The following is a 23,061-nucleotide window of genomic DNA, read 5'->3' as shown; positions in this document are numbered from 1 at the left end:
TAATGTATTCATAATTTTTATTAATAGTAATAATAATAATAATAATAATAATAATAATAATAATAATAATAATAATAATGACGACGATGAGAATAATTAGAATTTTGAAATAATAGGATAATGCAAAGTTGTTGGTCTTAATCTCTACGTTCTAGGTATATTTTCATATCATATATCTTAAATAAAACTAAGATTTTCAACCATCGTTCACCGTGGAACACTAAATATTTATATTATACATGTATAATGTATTTTCATTTATTTAATTTGTCGTTAAATATTAAAAACATTCTTAATACTCGTAGGTCCACTTTATGTGTTACGTGTGTTTGGGTTTGCGTGCGTGTGTGGTTATTATACTTAACAATTAATCACAATATACTTGCATGTATTGTATTGTATACGTAATATTTATAGTGTATATAAATGCCTTCTAATACTAGCTGGGCCTTTCGCTGTTGTGTAAAGAAAGAAAAAACAAAAAAATACAAAAATAAAAAAAATCGAATGCCAGTATACAAAATGTGCGTATAATGGCGAACTGGAGAAATACTTTACGCAACAGACTTTTGTATTCTTAAGATGTGATATTGTTAGTAGTAGTAGTAGTAATAGTTAAAATAACAACAACAACAACAACAATAATAATAATAGCAACAACAATTACAATAACGATCGGTCGATCGAATTATAAATATTCATAGATTATCGCAGGAAGGCGTACATATAAATTAAATCCATTTGTATTCTAGCATGGAATGAAACGGTTTTAATTACGGATTTCATACCCAATCCGGCAACGATGCTGAAATATAAAATATCATCGTTATCGTTGCTATTACTATTATTGTTATTGTCATTGTTGTTGTTGTTGTTATTATAATTATTATTATTATCATTATAATTACAAAAAATTGCGAAACAAAACAGTGCTATTTAAAATTCTAGACGAATTTCTGCCGTTTGTATAAAATAATAATCGTTATGATATATTTATAATGTAAACATATGCATGTCTATGTGTGCATAAAATTAATACATATTTTGCCTCGTTGCGGAAATATGCATAAGTTTAGATAGAATACAGTCAAAGAGAGATGTGATATTCTTCGATTTATACGAAATGGAATAACTTTGTTCAAATTTGATCGAAAATAACGAGTATCCTTCAACTTTCGACGATATTGCTTTTCAATGCTGTTTTCAATTTATTTCACCCCGTTTTCGTTTCAGGGCGCAAATATTCGCAAAATTCGAGACTCTTGTTTCGTAAAAGTGTGAGATCAGGTTTCTCGTTCAAAAACACTAGACGAACGGAAATTTCGTTATTTCGAAGTGATTGAAGTTAAAAAAAAACAAAAAAAAAATTAAAATTTATACATTACAGTGGAAGATTAGTACAATAGATATACATATATGTGTAATCCTAGTATGTATTTACAAGAGAATTAAATCAATGATAATTCAGTATAATATATGCGTTGTATAAAAATGTCGAGAAAAGAAATAGAGAACAAAATGACATAAAAAAAAAAAAAATAAAAATAACATAATGAAAGTTTTAGCAATAAAAAGTTGTATCACTTATCGCCCGTAACGCTGCGCTGCGTTAAACAACTAATTATAAAATAATTTCTTAATATTGCCGTATTACAAATTTAACATAGTCATTGCATTCGGGGTTAATACAAATTAGGATAAGTTAAAAACGTAATTTCATTAACGATACAGCTCAGGGGTTTGAGATGGTCGAGAGATACCGAATCGCCATAGATTTACTGGATTTAACTAAATACCATTTTACACCTCGGACTAGAAACGTTTTTGAATCACCAAACGATAAGAAATAGGTTGAGTTGATGAGGAAGAAAAAAAAAAAACAAAGGTATTTACAGTCGATCGATATTTTAAATTCTCTTAAAAGCTAACGTACAATATTATTACGGTTGTTGTTGTTATTTGTTTTTTTTTTTTTTTTTTTATACAAACATAATAACCGCAACGCGCGTATCAATTCAATGGCAGCTGACGCGATCTAGCAATTACAATACTTATTGTTAACTAATTAAATATAGGAAGTTTTCTTTTCTTTTTTCTCTTTTTTTTTTTTTTTTTTTTTTATTTTCAATCTCTTTTCAACGCACAATCCAGCAAAACTTATGGAAAAATGGCAATTGCTGAGGAAAGGAGAAAAAAAGAAAGAAAGAAAGAAAAAAAAAAAGAAACTAATCATACAACATTCTCACCAACAAGCCTTTGAGTTCGTTTGTTCGTTTGACACTTTTGTCGTGGAATTTACTATACATATAATTATCGTGGAATATAATTTACTTTCTTTTTCACTTTTTTTTTTTTTGTTGTTTTTCTTTTCGTTTTTTTTTTTCAGGACAAAACGGCAAACACGTACGAAAGTACGATAATAAAACTAATTATGATATTATCAGTTAGGATTTATAAAAGTATCAAGGTTGAAAAATCTTTTGTCAATAAAATCGGCGGAATGATTACAGCAAATTTTTCGCTCATACGTACGATCTCACGTATGCAGAGTGTATTATCACACTACGGCATTGTCCTTTTTGTCCACCTCCCGTCGCTTCAACGTTATTCACATCACAATAATATACAGCGATAAAATATCTATATAAACTTTCAACCGAACGGTCAGTTTCACATGATCATGATAAAACTGTTGTGTCGTAAAATTTCACACGATAATAATTTAGATGCCCGATTAAAACCGCGTATTGTAAAAGAAAGAAAATATATATATATACTACAAGACACGGTAACACACTGAATCAAGTAATCGCGCGTCACGTGCATTTTTTTTTTGTGGGTATAGGTACTTTTGGTTAAATGAGAAAATGAGAATTGAAAGAAGATTTAAGAAAAACAATTGCTAAAAATTGATTAGCGAATAGATTAAAGAACTATTCGCGATTAATGTTACCATTATCATTACAACTATTATCATTATCATTATTATTATTATTATTATTATTGTTGTTGTTGTTGTTGTTGTTGTTGTTGTTGTTGTTGTTATAATTATTACAGCATCACGATCTATGATTGTTCTCAATTACAAAAACTGCCAATCGGTAGGTAATAACTTATATGATTACCGAAGAGTTGAACGGGTGCTGTTATAATCGTTTTTTGTTGTTTTGTATTCTTTTTTTTTTTTTTTTTAATCTTACGAATGTCAATAGGTCATTATTATTACTAACGTATGGCGCGTATTTAATTTTCACGATACAATTGTACAACCGACTTGTTACGTTTGGTTTTCTTACATTTCTTAATTGTTTAGAAAAAACTTTTCTTCTCTTTTTTATTTATTTATTTATTTATTTTTTTTTTTTTGTCGGAATTTCGTTTCACCTGCGATTTTCTCACATCATCCAACGGTCATTGTTATTTTTTCAGTCATCGATAAAATTACGTCTATAAACAATTTGACTATTATAATATAATGCGTAACCCAAGGCAGGGATTATTTATCGTCTAGTCGTAAATTATACATACGTATATATATACATATATACATACATATACATATATGTACGTGTATATATTTTATATATATATATGTGTATATGTATATTTTTATACACGTATCAATACAATTGAATTATATGTATATTGTATCAGTCAAAACTTGCGTTTCATTGCAACGAATTATTATCATCGTTATCCGAAGAAGAAATACGTTAATTTTTTCTCCTAAATACTTTTTTTTTTTTTTAAACTTTGCATCTAGCAAATCTGTGGTGTCGTATCAATTCTAGGAATCTACGCGGAATTAGCAACAAATGAAACTGCGATTACAGGCTTGAAACATGGAAAATAGAAACCTTTGAAAAACGAAAGACATACGAAATATATTGAATAAAATAATGAAACACGGGTAATAAAAACACTCGGAGTATGACTGCGACAAGAGTACATCTTGCCATCTCGGTTAAGGATAAAATTGCAAATGTATCGCGGCTTAGAAAGTAGATTTAAAATCAATATAGAGAGATAAAATAATTTTCGAAATGTGATTATTTCTGAAGTATATCACAGATACCACAGATCTTTACTGACTTTGATCCCTATTAAATGTACGTCAATGTTCACAGCTCGATTACGTCGTGGAAGGGCGGGCGGAGGATATGACAGCGCGTGTAGCGATTACGTAATTCAAAAAATTATGCGCCTACGTGTGCGTTATTTTTATCCTTTTTTTTTATCATCAAGTATCATTTAACCCGTTGAGGACACATGGGGTCCAACGGACCCCAGACAAATTTCAATGCAATTTTAAATCTACAAAGACCCTTAGGAATTAGATATATAGCACCATCTGTTGTTGTTTGAAGTCTCCACAACAAGTTTTGACACGTTACGAAGGTCTCTTTGGCATTAGTCATCCTGCAGAGACATATTAGTGCGCACGTGTTTTTTTTTTGGGGTTCTGTAGACCCCGTGTGGCCGTACTGTGGCAAAATCTTAAAAAAATTCAATTTTTTTTTTATCGTTGATTGATGTTATATTGTTTCTGTAAACGTAAGTATTTATGCATGAATTGACTTTTTTTTTTTCAGCAATAAATAATGGTTATTAATTAAATATATATGTGTGTATATATACAGATGTCTTATAATCTTCGACCTCGAACTATCGCCAGCCGTCTAATGGAATAAAATTAAAGTTTCGCACCGGTTTTAAGTCGATACATAGCGTGAAACACAAATGAGAACTGTTTTTCTGCGTGGGGTGCGCTGGACCCCGTGTGTCCTCAACGTTATTTTTTCGATGTGTGTCCTCAACGGGTTAATGATCTCGAATTGATATCTAAAACGTGCGTAAAATTCGACGTGTCTGGTTGATATATATTTTGTTTGTTTTGATTTATTTCTTTCTTTCTGTTTTTTTTTTTTTTTTCAAATTCTAAACGAAGAGATAAATTGAGCAACTGATCGATATCCGTCAATCAGCAAGACAAGTTTAAGTAGACCGAACGTCGTTCATCCTGAGCGTGAAGGAAAAAAAAAAGTATTTAGTTCTCAAATATATCAACCATTGACGTTCCCGATTTTGAACTCTTTCACGAGTTTACACGAACGCACAAATTTTAATACGCGCTTGTATACCCAAGTCGGTGACAATTGATTTCATAATACGAAACTTACGATGAAATAAGAATATAGTTACCAAAAGCAATCGAGTCCAGACTTATTTTTCTTTTTTTTCTTTTTTTTTTTGGGGGGGGGGGGGGGGGGGCGAGGGGGGCAATTACGTGAAACCGTAGATTTTTGCAGTGTCGGTGATCGAATTAAGGAGAAAAAAAATTTGTGGTAGATAAATATGGTGATCACGGTACACGTTGTTTACGAAAAGAAAAACCTTCGTTTTAGACGCGACAGAAGGTGTTTCAGGCCCAAAATAATGGACGACAATGAGCAGCACGCGTTATTGCGACGATTATAAGTGTATCGTTAATTATTATAGGTAGGTAGATACCTATTTTGTTATATCGACCGTAAAGGCAATATACATACATACGTGTAGTTATGTATATGTATAATGTAAGAGACGTAATATACTAATTATAATTTAATTTAATTTAAGTTAAGTTAATTTAAGTTAATTCAAGATACTTATACATACAAATGGCTGATATACATGGATATTACTACATCGTGTATGTATCTCTCTCTTCTTTTCTTTTCTATTCTATTCCCGTTCATTTGCTTTATTCTTCCAACAATATCTTCTATTGGTTACTTTCTCCGTTGTTTAGTTTTGTAGCTTCTATTCTGATTTTCATCGTTTATTTTTTTTTCCCCCCCAATGTAAGTCTGATGAAAATCCGTGTCTTCCGCGCTTGTCGATGATGAATTTCTTACTTTTAACTTATTTTTTTTTCTTCATTTCTTATGTGGTTTTTTTTCTGTTTTAGTTTTTAGTTTTTTTTTTTTCTTTTTTTTTTTTACTTCAGTAGAATCCATTTATAAATATACCGTAGAAAATGAACCTTAAGATAAATCAGGCTGACTTTACCTTCTGCTCAATTCCGACCTGAGTGCTGAAAAATACAATAAAAGTCCCACATTCATCGAATTCCTTCATATATACAGAATAAAATGAAATTCCTTAATTTTTAGCGAAGAAAAGATTGATGATAAATATAGATATTGTTGTAATGTCCTTATCTCTTTCCGTACACGTCGAGAATGCCTAAAATTTGAAACATACCTTCGATTATCTCCTGTTTCATCTTTTGAAACTCTCTACGAACGTCCTTGATTATTTCAGCCTTAAATGCCTCCATTTCTTGGGCGGACAACGGCGTACCTTCGTTGACTCCGTTCACCTTGAGCAATGTGTCTTCCGACGCGGAGCCGAACCTCTTGCGAGCTGACTTTGGGGATTCGGCGCCATTCGCGAATTTGTTATTCGAAGAATTGTTCTTATCCCAGGTACCCTTTCCCGGCGAATTCTCTGGCTCCTGAAAAGAAAATTTCACCGTCTGGTCAATCTCGACAAGTGAATTCAAGGCTGATCTTACAATTTTTCTCAGAATAAAGTAAGCGCGACTCTGTTACTTCTTGGTACATACCGGAGGCTGTTCTGGCTGTTTCTTTTCAACAGCTGCGCGCCTGCGTGCAAGTGTTTTAGCCATCTCATCCATCATAGAAGCTATTCCTCCGCCTCCGCCACGTCCAAGTGTTCCATAGTTGCCGCCCCCTCCAGTGGCGCTACCACTACTGCTTGTGCTCGAGCCGCTGTTCTCGATTGGCTGGGATTGCTAAAAAGTACAACATGAGGAGAAAGAAGCAAAAAACGAAACAAGAAAAAACGACAATGGTGATTGATGAAAATGAACGGATGAAAGCCATCGGTCTGCATGTAAGCCATTATCTTCTCTGCGCTAGAAATCCAGGGTGTCCAGTCAGGACTCAGCATGTGATTTCCTAATTGTTGATTAAAAATGCGCATAGAAAAAGATCGATTTCATCGATGGAGTTGTTGTACAAACGTGCTTCGGAGCAAAGATCTTCAGTTGTATTAAGATACATAAAATCACATTCATTGAGATACCAAACAAATTTGGATCATGTAATATCGGAGCATGGAAATTGTTACAACTGAAAATTCTGGACAAAGTATATTTGCTGTTCGGAACTTACCTGTTTCTTTTTAAGACGCGCAGCCTGGAGGGCAGCAGCTAACGAATTGGTATCGGGCGGTGCATCTGAGCTGTTTGAGTTAGCGTTGGGTGCGGGCGGAGGTGGAGGTGGGGGTGGGGCAGCAGGGCCACCAGGTGGGCCCATGGGGGGTGGCGGTGGGCCGTTGCTGCCAACCGGAGGAGCATAAGTGTTAGAATTCAAAATGGAATGAGAGCCGTACTGATTGACCAAATTTGAAGGGGTACCGTACGGGTTTGTCGAATTATTACTACTCAACTGGGTAGCAGTGGTCGACCCATACTGCTGAGTACCATTGCCAACTACCGCATACTGCGACTGTGACTGAGTCTGGGAACCGTTCCCAACAACCGCGTACTGTGACTGTTGATTATGACCAGTGGTCGCGTACTGGTTTATGGAATTATTACTACCGTACTGTTGCTGTTGTTGGCCGTTCTGAATGCTCGGATTACTACCAAAGTGACCGCCTTGAATCGTCGTCGAACCGTACAGACTGTTCTGACTACCAGTGCAGTATTGGTTAGCACCGTTACTCTGACTCACACTACCACCGACACCGTAAATACTGTTTTGACCAACAACACCGTACTGATTCCCCTGATTGGTACCATATATTGGCTGGGATTGTGACTGGTTGGGATTTTGGGAGGATGATGCGTACTGGTTCATCATCATCGGGGGCGGTACGGGTGCGGTGCTGACGCTCGGAGGCTGTTGCTGTTGGTAGCTTATCGTCGCTGGTGGACACGGTGGACACGGCGGACACGGCGGGCAGGGTGGTGGGGGTGCTGCCGGTGGTTGTGGCGGCGGTACCGGCGGACCACCGCCCCCTATTTGTGATTGTGCCGGGTTTATAGGGCCCGGCATTACCGGCGGTTGAGGCGCCGGGGGTGCTGACGAAGTCCGATGATGGCCGGACTGTTGTTGCGCCGCTGGCGGACACCCCGGTGGAACCGCAGCGCTTGGGCTGCTCATTACTGCGAAGAAACCATCATCATTAGCTAGGAACGCCAATGGGACGGAAAATGTTGATGAAAAAACCACGGCCCCATCGGGATTCGAACCCAGGACCTCTCGATCCGTGGCCACGAACGCGGCCGGGGCGCTGCCGACGCCGAGGCAATGATTACGCAAGAAATGATTATTTGTTTTGAAAATTGCAACGTTCAACGTGTTTTGAATGGAATTTTTTTCCACTGTACCTTGGTTCTGCTGAGACATCCGTCGCTCTTGAATTATCGCCACGTCTTCTCTGGTCATGGTTCTGTGTGTGGTAAAATTTTTACGTGAATTGGGAGGTCTGAAGTTGATTTTTTGTTTCGAAATTCTTTTCTCTTAATAAAAGGTTTTTCTCCTTTAAACTTGCGTGAAAAATAATTTATTCTTAAATATATGTATTTGAGGTTAGAGCAAAGCGTATTAGTCAGCCAGCTAGACTAACATGATTAGAAAAATTAGGATATTTGGTTATACCTCTAGAAACCAGCTACCTAGAAAGGATGCTAGTAAAATTTGAAACATTATTGATATTAGTGGGTAGTATAGTAGAACCAGTTCAGTCCGTATTAACTGGCGTATATGCATAGAGGCAAAATGAAATATAATTTCGATGTAGGTTAAGGTTGTAGAGTCGCCCGCTGTGACGATCGCTACAATCCAATTTTTCATTTCCTTATTACAAATATATTATTCACAAGATTTTATAACTACATTATGCATAGCGGAAAGACATATAACTACAATTAATTCATAATCTCTAAAACTGATCAAGGGATCACATCGCATTGATCATTTGTCATTGTATTATTCAGGGCACCAACGCTGAAGAACATGCGCGCTGTATCGTTATTGGTAAGAACCTCTTCACTTGGATCTTCGATCTATTCCCAATCGCTCTAACTGAACGAGGATCATCAATTTTGTGAAATCACTTGACGAATAACGATAGTTGTAGCACTTAATAATTTTTTATATCAACTTGAGGAATACTCAGATCACTCCGAAATTTCGTTTTTTCTCTACCTAAAGGCCATTTGATTTTCCAAAACGTATGTCCGCCCACCCGAGTGGGTACTCAAAATTCTAGAATTTTTCCGATCGATAAGATGCGAGTGATAATTCACCAGTACCGAAAAAAAAAGTGACAAGATTCGTAAATCCAAATAAACAGATAAAGAAACAAAGAAAAGCGAAGTGTGAGTTGAAAGGTCAGCGGTATTTGAATAACGTGATAATGTTATTTGAGAAATATTATTTCCAGCACCGGCTTTACATGTTATACCGCATATCTATAACATGGATGTAAGCAGAGACAATGATATCCGGCAGTCGTAAGTCACCTCATGACGTTCTCGCGATCAGCCGGTGATCCCCGACTCGCAACTCCACCCCCGACCTGAATGACGGTTGTGATGCCGCTTGCTATCGGAGCGGCGGTTGCCGATGGGGGGGCAGGGCTTCCACCGAGGTGCCCCAGGGACAAGGAAACTCTCGACACGCTCCCTACGCTCCCTATGCTTCCTACCATCCCCAGGCCCCCCTGAACGGGACCAGATCCGCTTTGGGCCTGGCTTTGGCTTTGACTCTGACTCTGACTGGAAGCACCCAACACATCATTGACCAGTGACGATAAGTAGGTACCTGCTATTTGCATGGGATCATTGAGGCATTCAAACGGTTGGTAACTCATTCTCAGTAGTTTCTACATCGATGAAGTTATTGCTACAGCCATTTCGGTTATCTGGATTGTACTTTGTCAGTTGTTATCTTGACTGAGCATACAAGATACAGTTGATCGTGAGTTGTCTCCTTATCCTGCATTGATTCGGTTATCCATCTATTTATAGACACTTGTCATCGCTGCTATTAAGTCACTTCTTCGCAGTAGATATATTATCTTAATCTATCCAACTGTTTCGTTAAATTAATTCGTTAATTCAATACGCAGTAATTTAATTGTCGCGATTTATACTCAGCTATCCTCTTGTTCGCAGGCGACACGGAGTGATTTATTCAATTACCGGGTGTCATTTAGTCAGTTGGAATAATGAGTAACTCGATCAAAGTTTCCAGGCGGCCTGATTGCACGGAGCATATGTCCTGCAGAGTTCAGGGACTTTGGAATTGCACCTGCGGTCTAAACAATGCCGTAAATTTTTCCTTATTCAATTTATTTCGGAGAATCCCGTCAAAGCAATGTACAATATAACCGAAGTATCATTCGAGTAAAATTATGCATCGCATTTTTCAAAATAGCACGTAATTAGCAGCTAATTAGCACCCAAAGAGCCTCCTTACCTCATGTTCGGTATTTCTAATAATATGGTTCTACTAATATTATACTAGTCATAAATTATATAGTGACAAGAATGAAAGAGACGGAGCAGGTATGTACATTGTGAGTTTAAGAATAGTCAGGGTCTATTAGTCCTCTTCAGAAATCTGAGTCGATGGATCCTTGCAGGAACATTTACATATAATCGTTGGCAAAGTGCCGCTATTCGGGTTCTCGAATCGTCCTGAAACGCCGTAATCGTCGTCTTATCCTGTTTACCATATTATTGCAGATAACATACTCCCGTCACGTATTGGACAGAAATGAAAACATCGGGGACAAAGAGAGCACTCGAGAAATGGAACCCAGAACGTGAATCGAGGTGAAAGGTAAAACCGCAAAAAAAAAAAAATCAAGTAAAATTGGATAAGAAAAACGAATCTAGGGACTGACCTGTATCCCATGTCCTCTTCGTACTGCTGGGTGATACCAAGAGGCTGTTGCTGTTGTTGTTGCTGTTGTTGTTGTTGTTGGGACTGTTGCTGTTGCTGGTAATTCGCCGGTGCTGTGGAAGCGACTGCCGGACCCAAACTCCTCGAGATATTGCTGCCGTTGCTGAGGACCTGGGATGAAAATTCAGACGGATTAGTACGGGTTAAAGTTCGATCTTTCAATGGCTACTGATGTATCATAATACGCCGCGAGCTCAATTTACTTCATTATAAAGTTAAAGGTTTCTAAATTGATAGACACTGCCAATTGTCACGGTTATTGGATAATCGTCGTTGATCTGTAACGAAAGGTAAGGAGGAAAAAAAAACTGCATAACCTCACGCAGTGAGTCAGATTCGGGAAATGGAGCGACTGATATATTCGAGTCAGGGTTTTGGTAAATGGTCTTAATAACCGAGTTGAATCTCGTTTGTGAATTATTGGAGTGAAAAAGCGAAGGCTGACGCGTTGACGTAATTTTTTGCATCGGATATAATATTCGTGTGGCCGGGAGAAGTTATCCAATTACACGGCATGTGGCTTGATGCACTCTGCACGTTGCCTTCTCTCTCTCTCTCTCTCTCTCTCTCTCTCTCTCTCTCTCTCTCTCTCTCTCTCTCTCTCTCTCTCTCTCTCTCTCTCTCTCTCTCTCTCTCTCTCTCTCTCTCTCTCTCTCTCTCTCTCTCTCTCTCTCTCTCTCTCTCTCTCTCTCTTTCTTTCTCTTTATCTTCTTTTCTTTCTCCCACGCAAGCGTCCGGTTGATTTCGTGTGCGACCAGCCTGACAATGAAGTAATTCAATACATATCCGTATCTCTCCAGGTACAGCTGTGTAAAGTACATCGAAGATAGTATATGTATAAAGGTAAGAAAGCCGCCCCATTTTTGACGTCCGCATATCATCTCCGCAGGGTAAACAAGTGTAATATATAATACGAGAAGTGAAAAGATACGGGGACCTTTCTCCAAGGTGCATAGTTCCAAGACGGGAATGGTTGATAAAAGAAAGAATTTCGACTCGGCGAAGAGACAGAAAAAGGGAAATAAAAAGTATACACAACACTTACGTCGAGGGCCTGCAGCATGGCCTTGGCGAAAGCGTCGGCGTCATCTTTACTCGAGAAGTTCAGCCCGTAAACTTGTTTGTTGTCCCGCCATTGGTGAAACGTAACCGTAGCCTGATTGTACTTCAGTCCTTTGAGGATAGCGCAGTTTATCACTATCTCATGGTCCTGGAGCTTCCGACCGACCACTCTGAAGGTGTTGTTCACCTGGTGATGGTACAGCTGCACCTTCGATAAGCCGGACGAACTTCCGCTCGGCACCCATTTCTTGTTCACGTCGTCGTACACCATCACCGACGCCCGTGCTGATGATATGCTTACCTCACTGCGAAATGGATAATGACATTGTTTCGTTAAGTACGGTACACACCAAGTACCAGAACGAAGTCGGTATGTCGATAAACGATAAATTGAAACCAAAACGAGTTCGAAATACTCGCGTACACGAGGAATGGAACAATAATGGATTCACCGACATTGTGACACGGATTCGGTAATATGACGTAGGAACATCGCGTGTTTCGGAAGTGAGATTCGATGCAAAGATCCACCACACTCGCCAAGTGGTAAGAGATCATTGTTATTCGTCATTAGAGACGCTGCCACGCGTGCGTTGGCTTAGGGGCGAGCCGAAAACAGAAATGGAACAGACGGTAACAAACGGCTTGGAAGCGAATGGAATTAGTTAGCATTCAATACCATGCCCAGTAGGTATTCCAGTCGGACCAACGTTTGTGATTAGCGGTTGTCATGTCGGCGATGGTCTTGCCGATGAAGGGTACGTGTCGTCCTTGGGTTGTACTTTACCCTTGTTCCGGGGTACCGTTAGGCGTTGGCCCGAGCCAAGGACAGAGGAAGTCACCCTGTCACCTTGTTTATTTCTACAACACTGTCCGAAGGAGGAAGCCGGCTAAGACGATTACTTCATCGCCGCAAGCTCCCCGCCAGCTTTGCAGGTAAACGATGCCATTTTCGTGACACCTGACTGCGCGAGTCTTTCAAGGATTCGCTTTACGGTGTTGTTTCTGCTGTGCCTCCGGGGTATCGGTTGACTTTTGCGAAACGGGGAAAACGCGGGGATTCAATTACGTCTGCAGCATGTTGCCCTCGTTGTTTCGTGGTGAGCACCCTTTTTCACACCGCTACCCGGAAAGTTTTATCATCGACGATAATGAGCAGTGTTCGAGCATTCTCAAACTTCTTTTCAGCGATTCATCACTGAAAAACGAACAACTTTTTCCGGTAAATAATTGCCTCGTCCTTGCGGTGTAAAATTACACGTTAACCCTAATTCGTCACACCGCGGCAGAATCGAATAACGGTTTTCCAGTTCCAAAAAAGCGATATCCTGCTTCGACGATTTGTTCTAAAAATCGCAACAAAAAATATCTAGGTATTGTTTAAGGATCGGAGAAGAGGCTAGATTCAGTTTCCCTAACCACAATTCATTGTTTAAATATCGTAAGACATCGGCAAAGTTGAGGTAAAGTGGAAAAAAAAGTTTTAAGGAATTTTTTTTCGATTACAGAATTGATTTCCAGCAAAACGAACGACTGTCAAAGTCTATTCCTGAAATCTACGAGGAATTTGATAAATTTTTGGGATGAAATTCGCTCAGAATGATTCAGTGAGGTTAAACGAGTACCTGATAGTATTGGTTTGATTTCGATTTTTTTTTTTCATCTAATTTCATTCGCTAACGATGTAATCTTCTTTCAGAAATAACTTTACAAATAAAGTTGAAATATCTTTGGCGACGGTATATTTTCGACGTTCTCTTGTCTCTTAAAAAGTTAGTAGTCCTGGCAATTGAAATCGGACCGACATCTCAACTCGGACGAATAATTTCGATGAAAAATGTTCTTTATTCCACACGACTGAACACGTATATATACATTTTATCCCCATACGTCAAAGTCAACTCATACTCGTCCCCTGAATCCCTTAACTTTTTTCTCCTCGGGTTGCGGATTCGATTCTCCTTGGAACAAGGGTGGTAAAAAATGGTTTCTACGATGAAACTTTTTTGCCCTTGAGTATTGTGAAATGAAGTATATAAATCGCAGTAGAAGAGTTACGCCGTTGTTGAACAAACTAAAATTTATTGAAGAATATCGTTACATAACATCTGATAATATATCAGCCGATATGTCGAGTATCGTAAATACATCGCCACCATGACGGTTACGTAGGATACTAGGAATGAAATTCAATCGAGCGAACTGCATATCTTTTACCACCGTTCCGCTTCTCCTTGACAGTCTAATATTTTTCAGCTTTCGATAAAAATCATAAGAAACCGTATCTCGGGTTAATACCGAAGTCGTTAAAAAAAAAACTTTCTGCACTACACAAATGAAACACTGTCACGAATCCCAAGGAGAAAGAAGTTCACCGATCACGTTATGTCTTTCCAACTTCCGGCAGATATTCGCGAACCCGGTTCTGGTCCTTCAAGACGTTATGATCTGCGGTGATCCCGTAACGTCCAACGCTTCGGACAACTTTATTGTACAGACTGAAGTCTCCGGATGAAATGTTTCACTGCAGGATGTTGCCGACCACTTCCGGCAGCAGTACACATTCCTCCTGATAACAACAATCGTGCGCGCATTTCCTATCCTACGTGACACATATTCCAGGGTATTTTTAACCATTCTCGCTTCATAGCTGGCAGATTCGCGAAAACATTCGAAAAGGACTATTAAAAAATCCCATCATCATTGCTGTGGAAATGGTGCAGAAAAACAATGCGTTGTTCCTGTTACCGCTTGAAACTGTCGCTGCAAATACGAATGGATGATCTTTAATCTACACCACACCACTAGATTCCCAAACTCGTAACATTGACTTGGTACAATTGCCACATTTGATAGCATCCGACATTATCGACCGAGTGAAACGAAAGTCAGACACGTGTGCCTGCAGCGAAGAAACATGAATAGTCGCCGATGACCTTCTCAATTACACGGACGATTAACGCGATTACTGATTAACGGAGGTTGATCGCGATGCCGCCAATCGTAATCGGTGCTTTGGAAATCGATCGGCGGGAAGCTTTTTCTCTCCACACTTCCGGTCATCCGGAGAAACCATCGTCCGGAGGTTCCGCGTACCGCAGCTTAACAGAATGCAAAACAAGAGCGTGATTCTCAGGTTTATACTTGCAGATCACGAGACGACGACGGATCGCTATCACGTTTCAACTTCTCGCATCCTTCTTCCGCGTTACGCGAATACCCGGATCTAGATGGTGTGCATGGTGCAAGGCACGGTTCCTTGCTTCTTTATACCTATAACCGTGAAACTCTACACTGAAAATAATTTCATTTGTTACAGTAACTAGAGAAATTCAGTAAAACCGGTATCGTTAAAAAAACCGTTTGAATATTGTTGGAATTACGAAAAACGAGGTACGCCTAAACATTTTGCGCTATCGTCGATCCTTTTTTGGTTATTGCAACGCAAAATCAGTTTCCGAGGTTTACTCTACTTTTTTAAGTTAAACAAGGCTTTAACGTCAATTTATCGTTGCACGAGCGTTAAATTTTCGCAACAGTTGCAAGAAAATCTAGCAACAGCGATCGTAATGAGAAAGAATAGCAACGGGTACCAGACTTTCCGGTAACAGCTAGAAAACTAATTTTCATTTTCTACCTGGAACTATATTTTTTGATTGTGGTAAAAAATGAAAATAGTCAAGGACTGAGCGGTAACCGGAATAAGAAAATTTCTCTTAGCGTACACCGTCTCTCCTTGCCATTGGGTTGCAACTATAGCGCCCGGCCACTCGACTTAGGACTCGAGATTAGGACTCTGGATTGAACAAGTTCACGACGAGTGCATGAAATTCCTTGGATTTCTCTCTAACCCCACGGTGACGGTTAACATTTTCTAGATATCGTTAGAAAGTAAACAACTTCTGCTGCTGTTGCTGCTGCTGACGATAACGTGGCTGATAATTATTATTATTTTTTATCCGACACATTCGTATAACCTGACTCGTTTGTCCCCCACCCTATTCCAGACTTTAAAAAATTTAATTCTATTCCACAAAACTGAATTCCCCGAATATTCCCTCAACGCTTAAGCTCTAAATGAGCAAACTACTACCCGTATTCAGGACGTTCAAAAAGTGAGAGAAAAGCTTCACTAAAAAGACTGCGCACAACGGAACAAGAGAAATAGAAGGGGAAAAAAAAAAACGAGAAAAAGAGAAAAGTGAAAACCAACTTCCCTGTTTCTGGTTCATTCATCCAGGTGGATGAGGGCTTTTGTCATCCCGACGCAACGGAGAGAGCGAGAAAGAGCAAATAAGCGTGCATTACACTTACGAGATACGTGGAGCGGTAAAAGTCCGCGGTGATATTTGTTGATCGATGAAAGCGTTCCTTTCATCCTTCGCAAAGCAGCCGCGATTGAACCCGATAAGGAGTATACTCGATAAGTACGTGAGTGTTAATCCCTCTTTAAATGTACATATGTATCTCTATCTCTATCTCAATCTCTAGTGACATCATTTGTTCCAATTTCAATACCACGTAGCACGTGTCAGTTCGTTTAGAAAATACTATGCATATTCGTTTTACGTTTCAGTGTTAAACAATGACGGCATACGTCGGCCGAAACGTAGAACCACCAATGACTGACACGAACGTGTCGGACGTATAAAAAAAAAAAAAAATACGCGGGTGGAAGAATTTTTTAACACCGTTGTACGAGCATCAGTTTCCCGGTATTTTTATTTTTTACTTAATTTTTCGTTTTTTTTTTTTCTTCTTCTTCTCCCCCTTCCTTCCCCCTTGCAACAACTCGTGACGTTTCAGCGGACTTGATTAGCTGCGATCACAATGCCGACGACAACGAAGACGAGAAGGGGCCGATGATCGTTATACCCAACAGTGTACCGATCCAAGGACTAACATTGGCCGTATTTCTGCAGACTGCACACGCCGCGGCACAATCGCATCCCTCCTTTTCATTCCCCTTCTCGTTATTCTTTTTCTTCATTTTCGCCGTTCGTCATCCGCAGGGGAGTAAAAAAAAAAAAAAGAAAGAAAAAAAAAAACCCGAGCTTCAGTCACCTGCTCGGTGAAAGGAGGAGCCGGCTTCCGAATTGGCTCGCACCACCTTGTCCGTAACGATGCCGATCATGATGATGATGGTGATGATGATGATGATGATGATGATGATGATGATGATGATGATGACGATGATGATGATAACGACGACAACGAATACCGAGACAAGCCGGTTTTATCTTACATAGTTGCGGTAATGGGAACGCGATGAGACACGAGTTGTTAGTCAGGTAACTCGGTTCTTCGATCACCTCGATGATTCACCTGTTCGTCATGTCGAGCTAATTACGTTCAGCTGAATCTGACTCGCGGTAACTTAAACGATGTTATTATATATATATATATACCAACAACACCGACGAGTGTCCGTTACTCGACGGCAATTTACCTGAATCCTGACAATTGTCGAGCCGAGTAGACGTTGTAATTCATCATCGCTGCGGTGAGTTTGAAGGGTGACTAAAACGCTTTCGATTGATCGCAGTTTATTTTACGAATGAAAAATTATTCATCGCTGGCGGATCGACGATTTGAAATTGATTCGTCGTGTTGACACGTGGGTAGTTGAATAAAAAATCTAAAAACAAGAAAAAAAAAAAAAAAAACACTCAGGATAATGTTTCAGAGTTGAGACAACTGCAGAAATAAATTTTGAACGGTGAAAAATTTCATTTGTTACAATAACTGGAAAAATTGAGTAAAACAGGTATCGTTATAAAAAAAAAAAAACTGTTCGAATATTGTTGAAATTACGAAAAACTAGGTACGCCTAACCGTTTTGCGCTATCGCCGATCCTTTTTTGGTTATTGCAACGCAAAATCAGTTTCTTCGGTTCACTCTATTTTTTTTTAGTCGAACAAGGCTTTAACGTCAATTTTACTCTTGCACGAGCGTTAAATTTTCCGGTAAGACCTATAAAACTAATTTTCATTTTCTACCTAGAACTATACTTTTCGTTTGTGGTAAAATATGAAAATATCTGAGGACTGAGCGGTAACATGAACTAAAAATTTCTCTCAGTGTATAAAGCTGCGTGCATATTCGAAGGAATTTTGCAGAGACAGGGTCTCGAGGCGCAGGTTATACCTATTTATACATAGTTTAGATCGAAATGCCGCAGGGCGTACAATGTAGGCGAGTGCAATCGTGGATATATATATATACATATATATATATATATATATATATATATATATATATATATATATATATATATATATATATATATATATATATATATATATATATATATATATATATATATAACAAAGTCGAACAACGAGACCGATATTCTTAAAATTAGATCCCGCAGTTTAACGCCTTGGGCGATCGCAAAAACGCACGTGGGGGGGATTCGCGACTGACGTTTCAGAACAGCGGAATATAAGAAGCAGAAGAAGCTGGGAAGGAGGAGAAGTCATCGTCCTGCGATTTACATTTACGTACCCGTGCAAATTTAACCGGCCTAACCGAACCTAAGCCGGCTTGGAGGCCTCCCCCCCCCCCCCCACCCCCCGCCGCCCCGGTTTTTCTTCTTATTCCTCTTGTTCTTCGTCCCCCTTTTTTCCCCGCAGATGTTAATTATACATGCGCATTGGTCCGCAACGTTGTTATTGTTACAGCGTTTTTACAATTTTTTTTTTTTGGGAATGGCTTGAAACTTACCCTTAAAGCAAGTCTGTTCGGGGTGTGAGGTGTTTACGCAAACCGGTCTGCTGCTGATGCTTCTGCTGCTTCTTCGCCATTCGTTATTCCAATTATCTCATCGACTTGACGTTTTTTTTTTTTTTCGATTTTCTTAATTGCTTTCATTACTTCTTCACCCTCTCGTTACATTCTGTGATCGTTTAAGGCGTGTAATAACTCGCGGTTTTTCCGTTATTATCATCGGGTATACTATTAGATCCGAGAAATGATGCGTCATCGCGCCAATTGTAATAATAAGTAATTTTTTTAACGAGGCGATTATACGCGAATAGTAATTGAACGAAGTAACGGTGATTCATTATCTCCGAAATCATATTTACGTTGAAAATCTATTGCCTCAAGTGAGAACGAACGTATCTATTGTGAAAAATGATGAATTTTCGAATAGTGTAATTTTTCCAGCAGCATCTTGAACAACCCGCTGCAAGCATTGTTGTCTGTGGTCAGGAACTCGGAACAGATTGATAAGAAATTACCGCAACGGCCGTTGAAAAGACAGTCTATTGAGGAACTTTGGTTTTCGCGCACCACATTTTTCCAACACACGCGTACGCCATGTAATACAGAGTGAAGAAAATACGAGAAGATGATTAGAAGCAAGTGAACGTAATGCGTAGGAATCATAAATTATATAACGTAGAAGAAGAAATCAATATTTTTTCAATATTACAACGACTTTTAATGAACTAAGATTTCGAAATATGAGTGTGTGCTTTTTTATTACGGTTGACTGAATTTCAGACGGTTCCAAAACAGCGAAATAAAGGTTTTATCCTCAGCATTAATCGTTACGATAAAGCTACTAACTTCAATATGATGAAAAAAACGAGGTTGAATTTAGCAGCGTTAACGCAACGAGACATGACAGAAAAGTTCGTTATTGTGCATTCGAGTTACGAGTACGTTTTGTCTATTATGCTTCGTTAAATTTCAGACAATTCTAAAGGTGCGAAGAAACGATGTTTCTTAAACATGCAACGTTACAGTAACGTCACTACACGTAACTTGAACCTCACGAAAAACACGTTTCGTGAATTTTTGAGGGATTAGTAACGAGAAAAGACACCTACTTATACATCGAAAAGAGAAAGATGAGTAAATAGAAACAGAACATCGAAGAATGAGAATGCAGGGCAAAATGGTTTTGGGAAAAACCATCGAATTGAAGTTAGTCACGTTATCGTGATGATTCATGTTGAGGAAAAACCGTTATCTATTCCATTTTGGAACTGTCTGAAGGGTTCGGTAGATCGTCGTAAAACAAAACACACTCATATTTCGAAATCTTGTTTTCTTCGAAATAATTTCAAACTTGAGTAAATAACGATTTTTCCCCGATGTTTCGTTGCTATAACGTTACCAAGTTCAACCTCGTGAAAAAACCAGCATGGCATGTGCGTACAAACGGTATCAGCCCAATTCTCGGCCCAATCACGTTTTCACGAGAGGCCATTCGCTTCCGCATCAGGTAACAAACGAATGCAAGGTTTCAATGAGTTTATACGACACTCAATAATTTCACTCAATTTAATGCGATTTCAAGCGAATTTCGAACGAGCTTGAAGTTGGTAACTTTAAACGAGTGTAGATAGATTGAAATAAAATGATCAATTTTTAACTTGACGATACGTATATTTGAACATGCGTTTGGGTTTTCAGAACGTACTAGGCCCAAGTTAGTAACATAAACGTATCGAAAATGTTGAAACAAAAATTTACTATTTCGCACCTCTGGAATAACTGAAGAAGTTGAATGTACAAAATCTGAGTTTGCTGTCGCTGTATCATCGGCTTATACAAATTCCACTTAATCCCAAAGTTGTAAAATAACGACTCTTTCTAAAGAAGCATCATTACAACAATAACCGATTGGAATGTTATATTTGGTAGCATCGGACCCTCCTGAAACTGCATAACATCGAATTTTCCCTAAAAATATATCGCATCGCTCCCGTGACCAACTACTTACTAATATTTTACCGATTTCGAGAATTGAAACGAAACGAAACCCGTCCGGAAGCCGAAGCACGTCGTTTCGTAGGGATCTCCGCACCCCGGCGAAACGTTAACTTCTGTCAAAAATCGTTACACGAGTGGGAGGCGGCGGGTTTCTCCGCACTTCGACGAGGAGGCGGCGAAAGTCCGACTTCCAGGATCTAGAACGCTGCACACGCTGCGGGGGATGCCGGCGTGCGTATGCGACACACAGGCGTGTTGTGACAGACACGCGTGCATGCGGATCGAGGGTAGTTTTGGGCCCGTTCGCGCCTTGCAGGCTTTCGTTTGTTTCCCGTTTGTACTTCCCCTGTCAGGCGGGTTGCGTTTTCGCGTTAAATTAGGGGAGATTCGACGTTGCCCGACCAATGAGCGTGTGAGTAAGTCGTGAGACGAGCGTTGTTCCTTTGTCAATCGGTCGAGGGTTCCTCAGGTTTCTCGCTTTTCTTCTCTCCTCGAATTACTTATCGCTCCGCGGTTTCTGCCGTAAACAAACGACGATCGCTGGCAGGCCGGACGAGCGAACGTGTTGTTGGAAAAAGAATCGAGGTGGGCGAAGGGAGGAAAACAGTTGACGCAAAGAGAGACAGAGAGAGAGAGAGAGAGAGAGAGAGAGAGAGTGAGTGAGTGAGTGAGTGAGTGAGTGAGAGTGAGAGAGAGAGAGACGAAGGGTGGCGAGTCTGGCGGAAGGAGCGAAATGAGTCACCGTGTTTCGGGGATCATTCAAAATGACGCGGAGCGAGCCGTTTTAATCATCGATGAGGGCAACGCAACGGCTCGTTCGGTGTATTCGGTTTCTTTCGATTCTTCGCAATGGTACGTACGCGACGTTAACCGCTGTACTTACTTCATGTTCCCGGTTATTGGTAACTGCTATGCTCTCGTACAGGGCGAATGTCTTCGTTTGCACAGTATTTCACTGATCCCATGAAAACAAGCGAGATTTGGACAGGATTTACGGTAATTCGACATAAATAAAACCGAACCACTAACACCACAGTAACACCCTATTATACTTCCAAGCGGCCATATTGCCGACTCCGAGGAACCGAGGGCTTCGATTTAGCGCAACACGAATGACCGAGAATGGAAACTCGACTCGCCCTCGACGCTCGGCACCGACTCGCCTGCCGTCTAACGGTCGCCGTTCGAACTTTTCAAAACAATTGACGGAGCGGAGAAATCGATTCTCGCATCAGCTCGCTACTTATCGCTCCATTAAGAGGATGCTGTAGTCCGTCCTTACCGACCGAGTGAAATATCGCTGAATTTCACCGTTACGCTTACGCATTGCTATTGCGCGAAAAAAGCTTGTTATAATGTATATTAGTTATAATATAATGTAAGCTTGACGGATTGTGAGATGACCAGACCGCAATTAGCGACAATAGCACGACCATTTTACGATAACGTTTAAATGGATTTAAAGTTTTGCAAAAGAATGAAATAGATCCTCGTGAAAACTCTTAAATCTGTCACGTGACGGCACGCTCAAAACACTTTAGTAAGTAAAATATGTAAATCTTTAACGTTTGTGTATTTATTTATTTATTTTTTTTTTGTGCACGCGGGTATTTATAGATTGCAAGGTCGGATTTTTGCACACAATTAGTAAAAGGTTTTATCAAGTTTCAGTTTCTTTTTTATCGAAAAATATCATTTGACAACGGAGTGCTTGTTAATATGAAAAAGATATTTGCAAGTGAAATTTTGACAGATCCTTAATAACAACATTCTCTACTGTATGACTGTATGATTTTTAAAAATATACGATTGTCGAAACCCAGCGACTGCTTTGTTTCGATTCGAAAAATCACTTATTATCGGAAAAAAAATTACGATTTCGCATATCGAGATGTAAAAAAATGCTCATTTCCGTGCATGTGAGACGGGTAATATCAATAATTTTTAAAGAAAAATATTATAAAGACAAGTTTCAACTGGTATTGCATTACCTCAAATTTATCCTCTCGCATTACACATTATTATCATATCAAAAATTAGTCTGGCATACCGATTCATATTCGTGTGATATGTATTAAGCATTAAAAAATATGCCAACGGTACGGTATAAATTACACAATTAATAAATGGCTCATAGTTCCGGGTTCATGTAATGGTAGTGCGAAGTTTGCGCTATGAGAATCGTGACCCAAACGAGATAAGGTATCATGAAAAGCGCTGCCTTCCTTGTAACCCTGTAGAATAGAACGATCGTAGCGAAGACTATGACCCACAGGATAACGA

General features: G+C 39.2%; 1 protein-coding gene across 4 annotated transcripts; it reads right to left on the bottom strand.

Moving 5' to 3' along the window:
- ena (ENAH actin regulator enabled) lies at positions 1-21,864 on the bottom strand. Of its 4 annotated transcripts, XM_046625298.2 has the most exons (10): positions 12,730-13,230; positions 12,034-12,355; positions 10,930-11,099; positions 9,542-9,796; positions 8,405-8,466; positions 7,864-8,179; positions 7,182-7,347; positions 6,611-6,799; positions 6,247-6,499; positions 1-6,076 (listed from the first exon to the last, which is right to left on the bottom strand). In XM_046625298.2, exons 1-10 carry the CDS (start codon positions 12,780-12,782, stop codon positions 6,048-6,050), a joined length of 1,815 nt encoding a protein of 604 aa, XP_046481254.1. In that variant the 5' UTR covers positions 12,783-13,230; the 3' UTR covers positions 1-6,047. The 4 variants fall into 4 exon arrangements, with proteins under 4 accessions (XP_046481254.1, XP_046481252.1, XP_046481251.1 ...); XM_046625296.2 differs by lacking the exon at positions 12,730-13,230 and adding an exon at positions 21,662-21,864 and having other exon boundaries at positions 7,182-8,179; XM_046625295.2 differs by having other exon boundaries at positions 7,182-8,179; positions 12,730-13,237.
- Positions 21,865-23,061: the final 1,197 nt, after the last annotated feature.

Source organism: Neodiprion pinetum, chromosome 5 (assembly GCF_021155775.2).
Source record: "Neodiprion pinetum isolate iyNeoPine1 chromosome 5, iyNeoPine1.2, whole genome shotgun sequence".
Lineage (NCBI taxonomy): Eukaryota > Metazoa > Arthropoda > Insecta > Hymenoptera > Diprionidae > Neodiprion > Neodiprion pinetum.
Note: the sequence above shows the minus strand (reverse complement) of the source record. Positions and strands in the feature narration are given on the sequence as shown.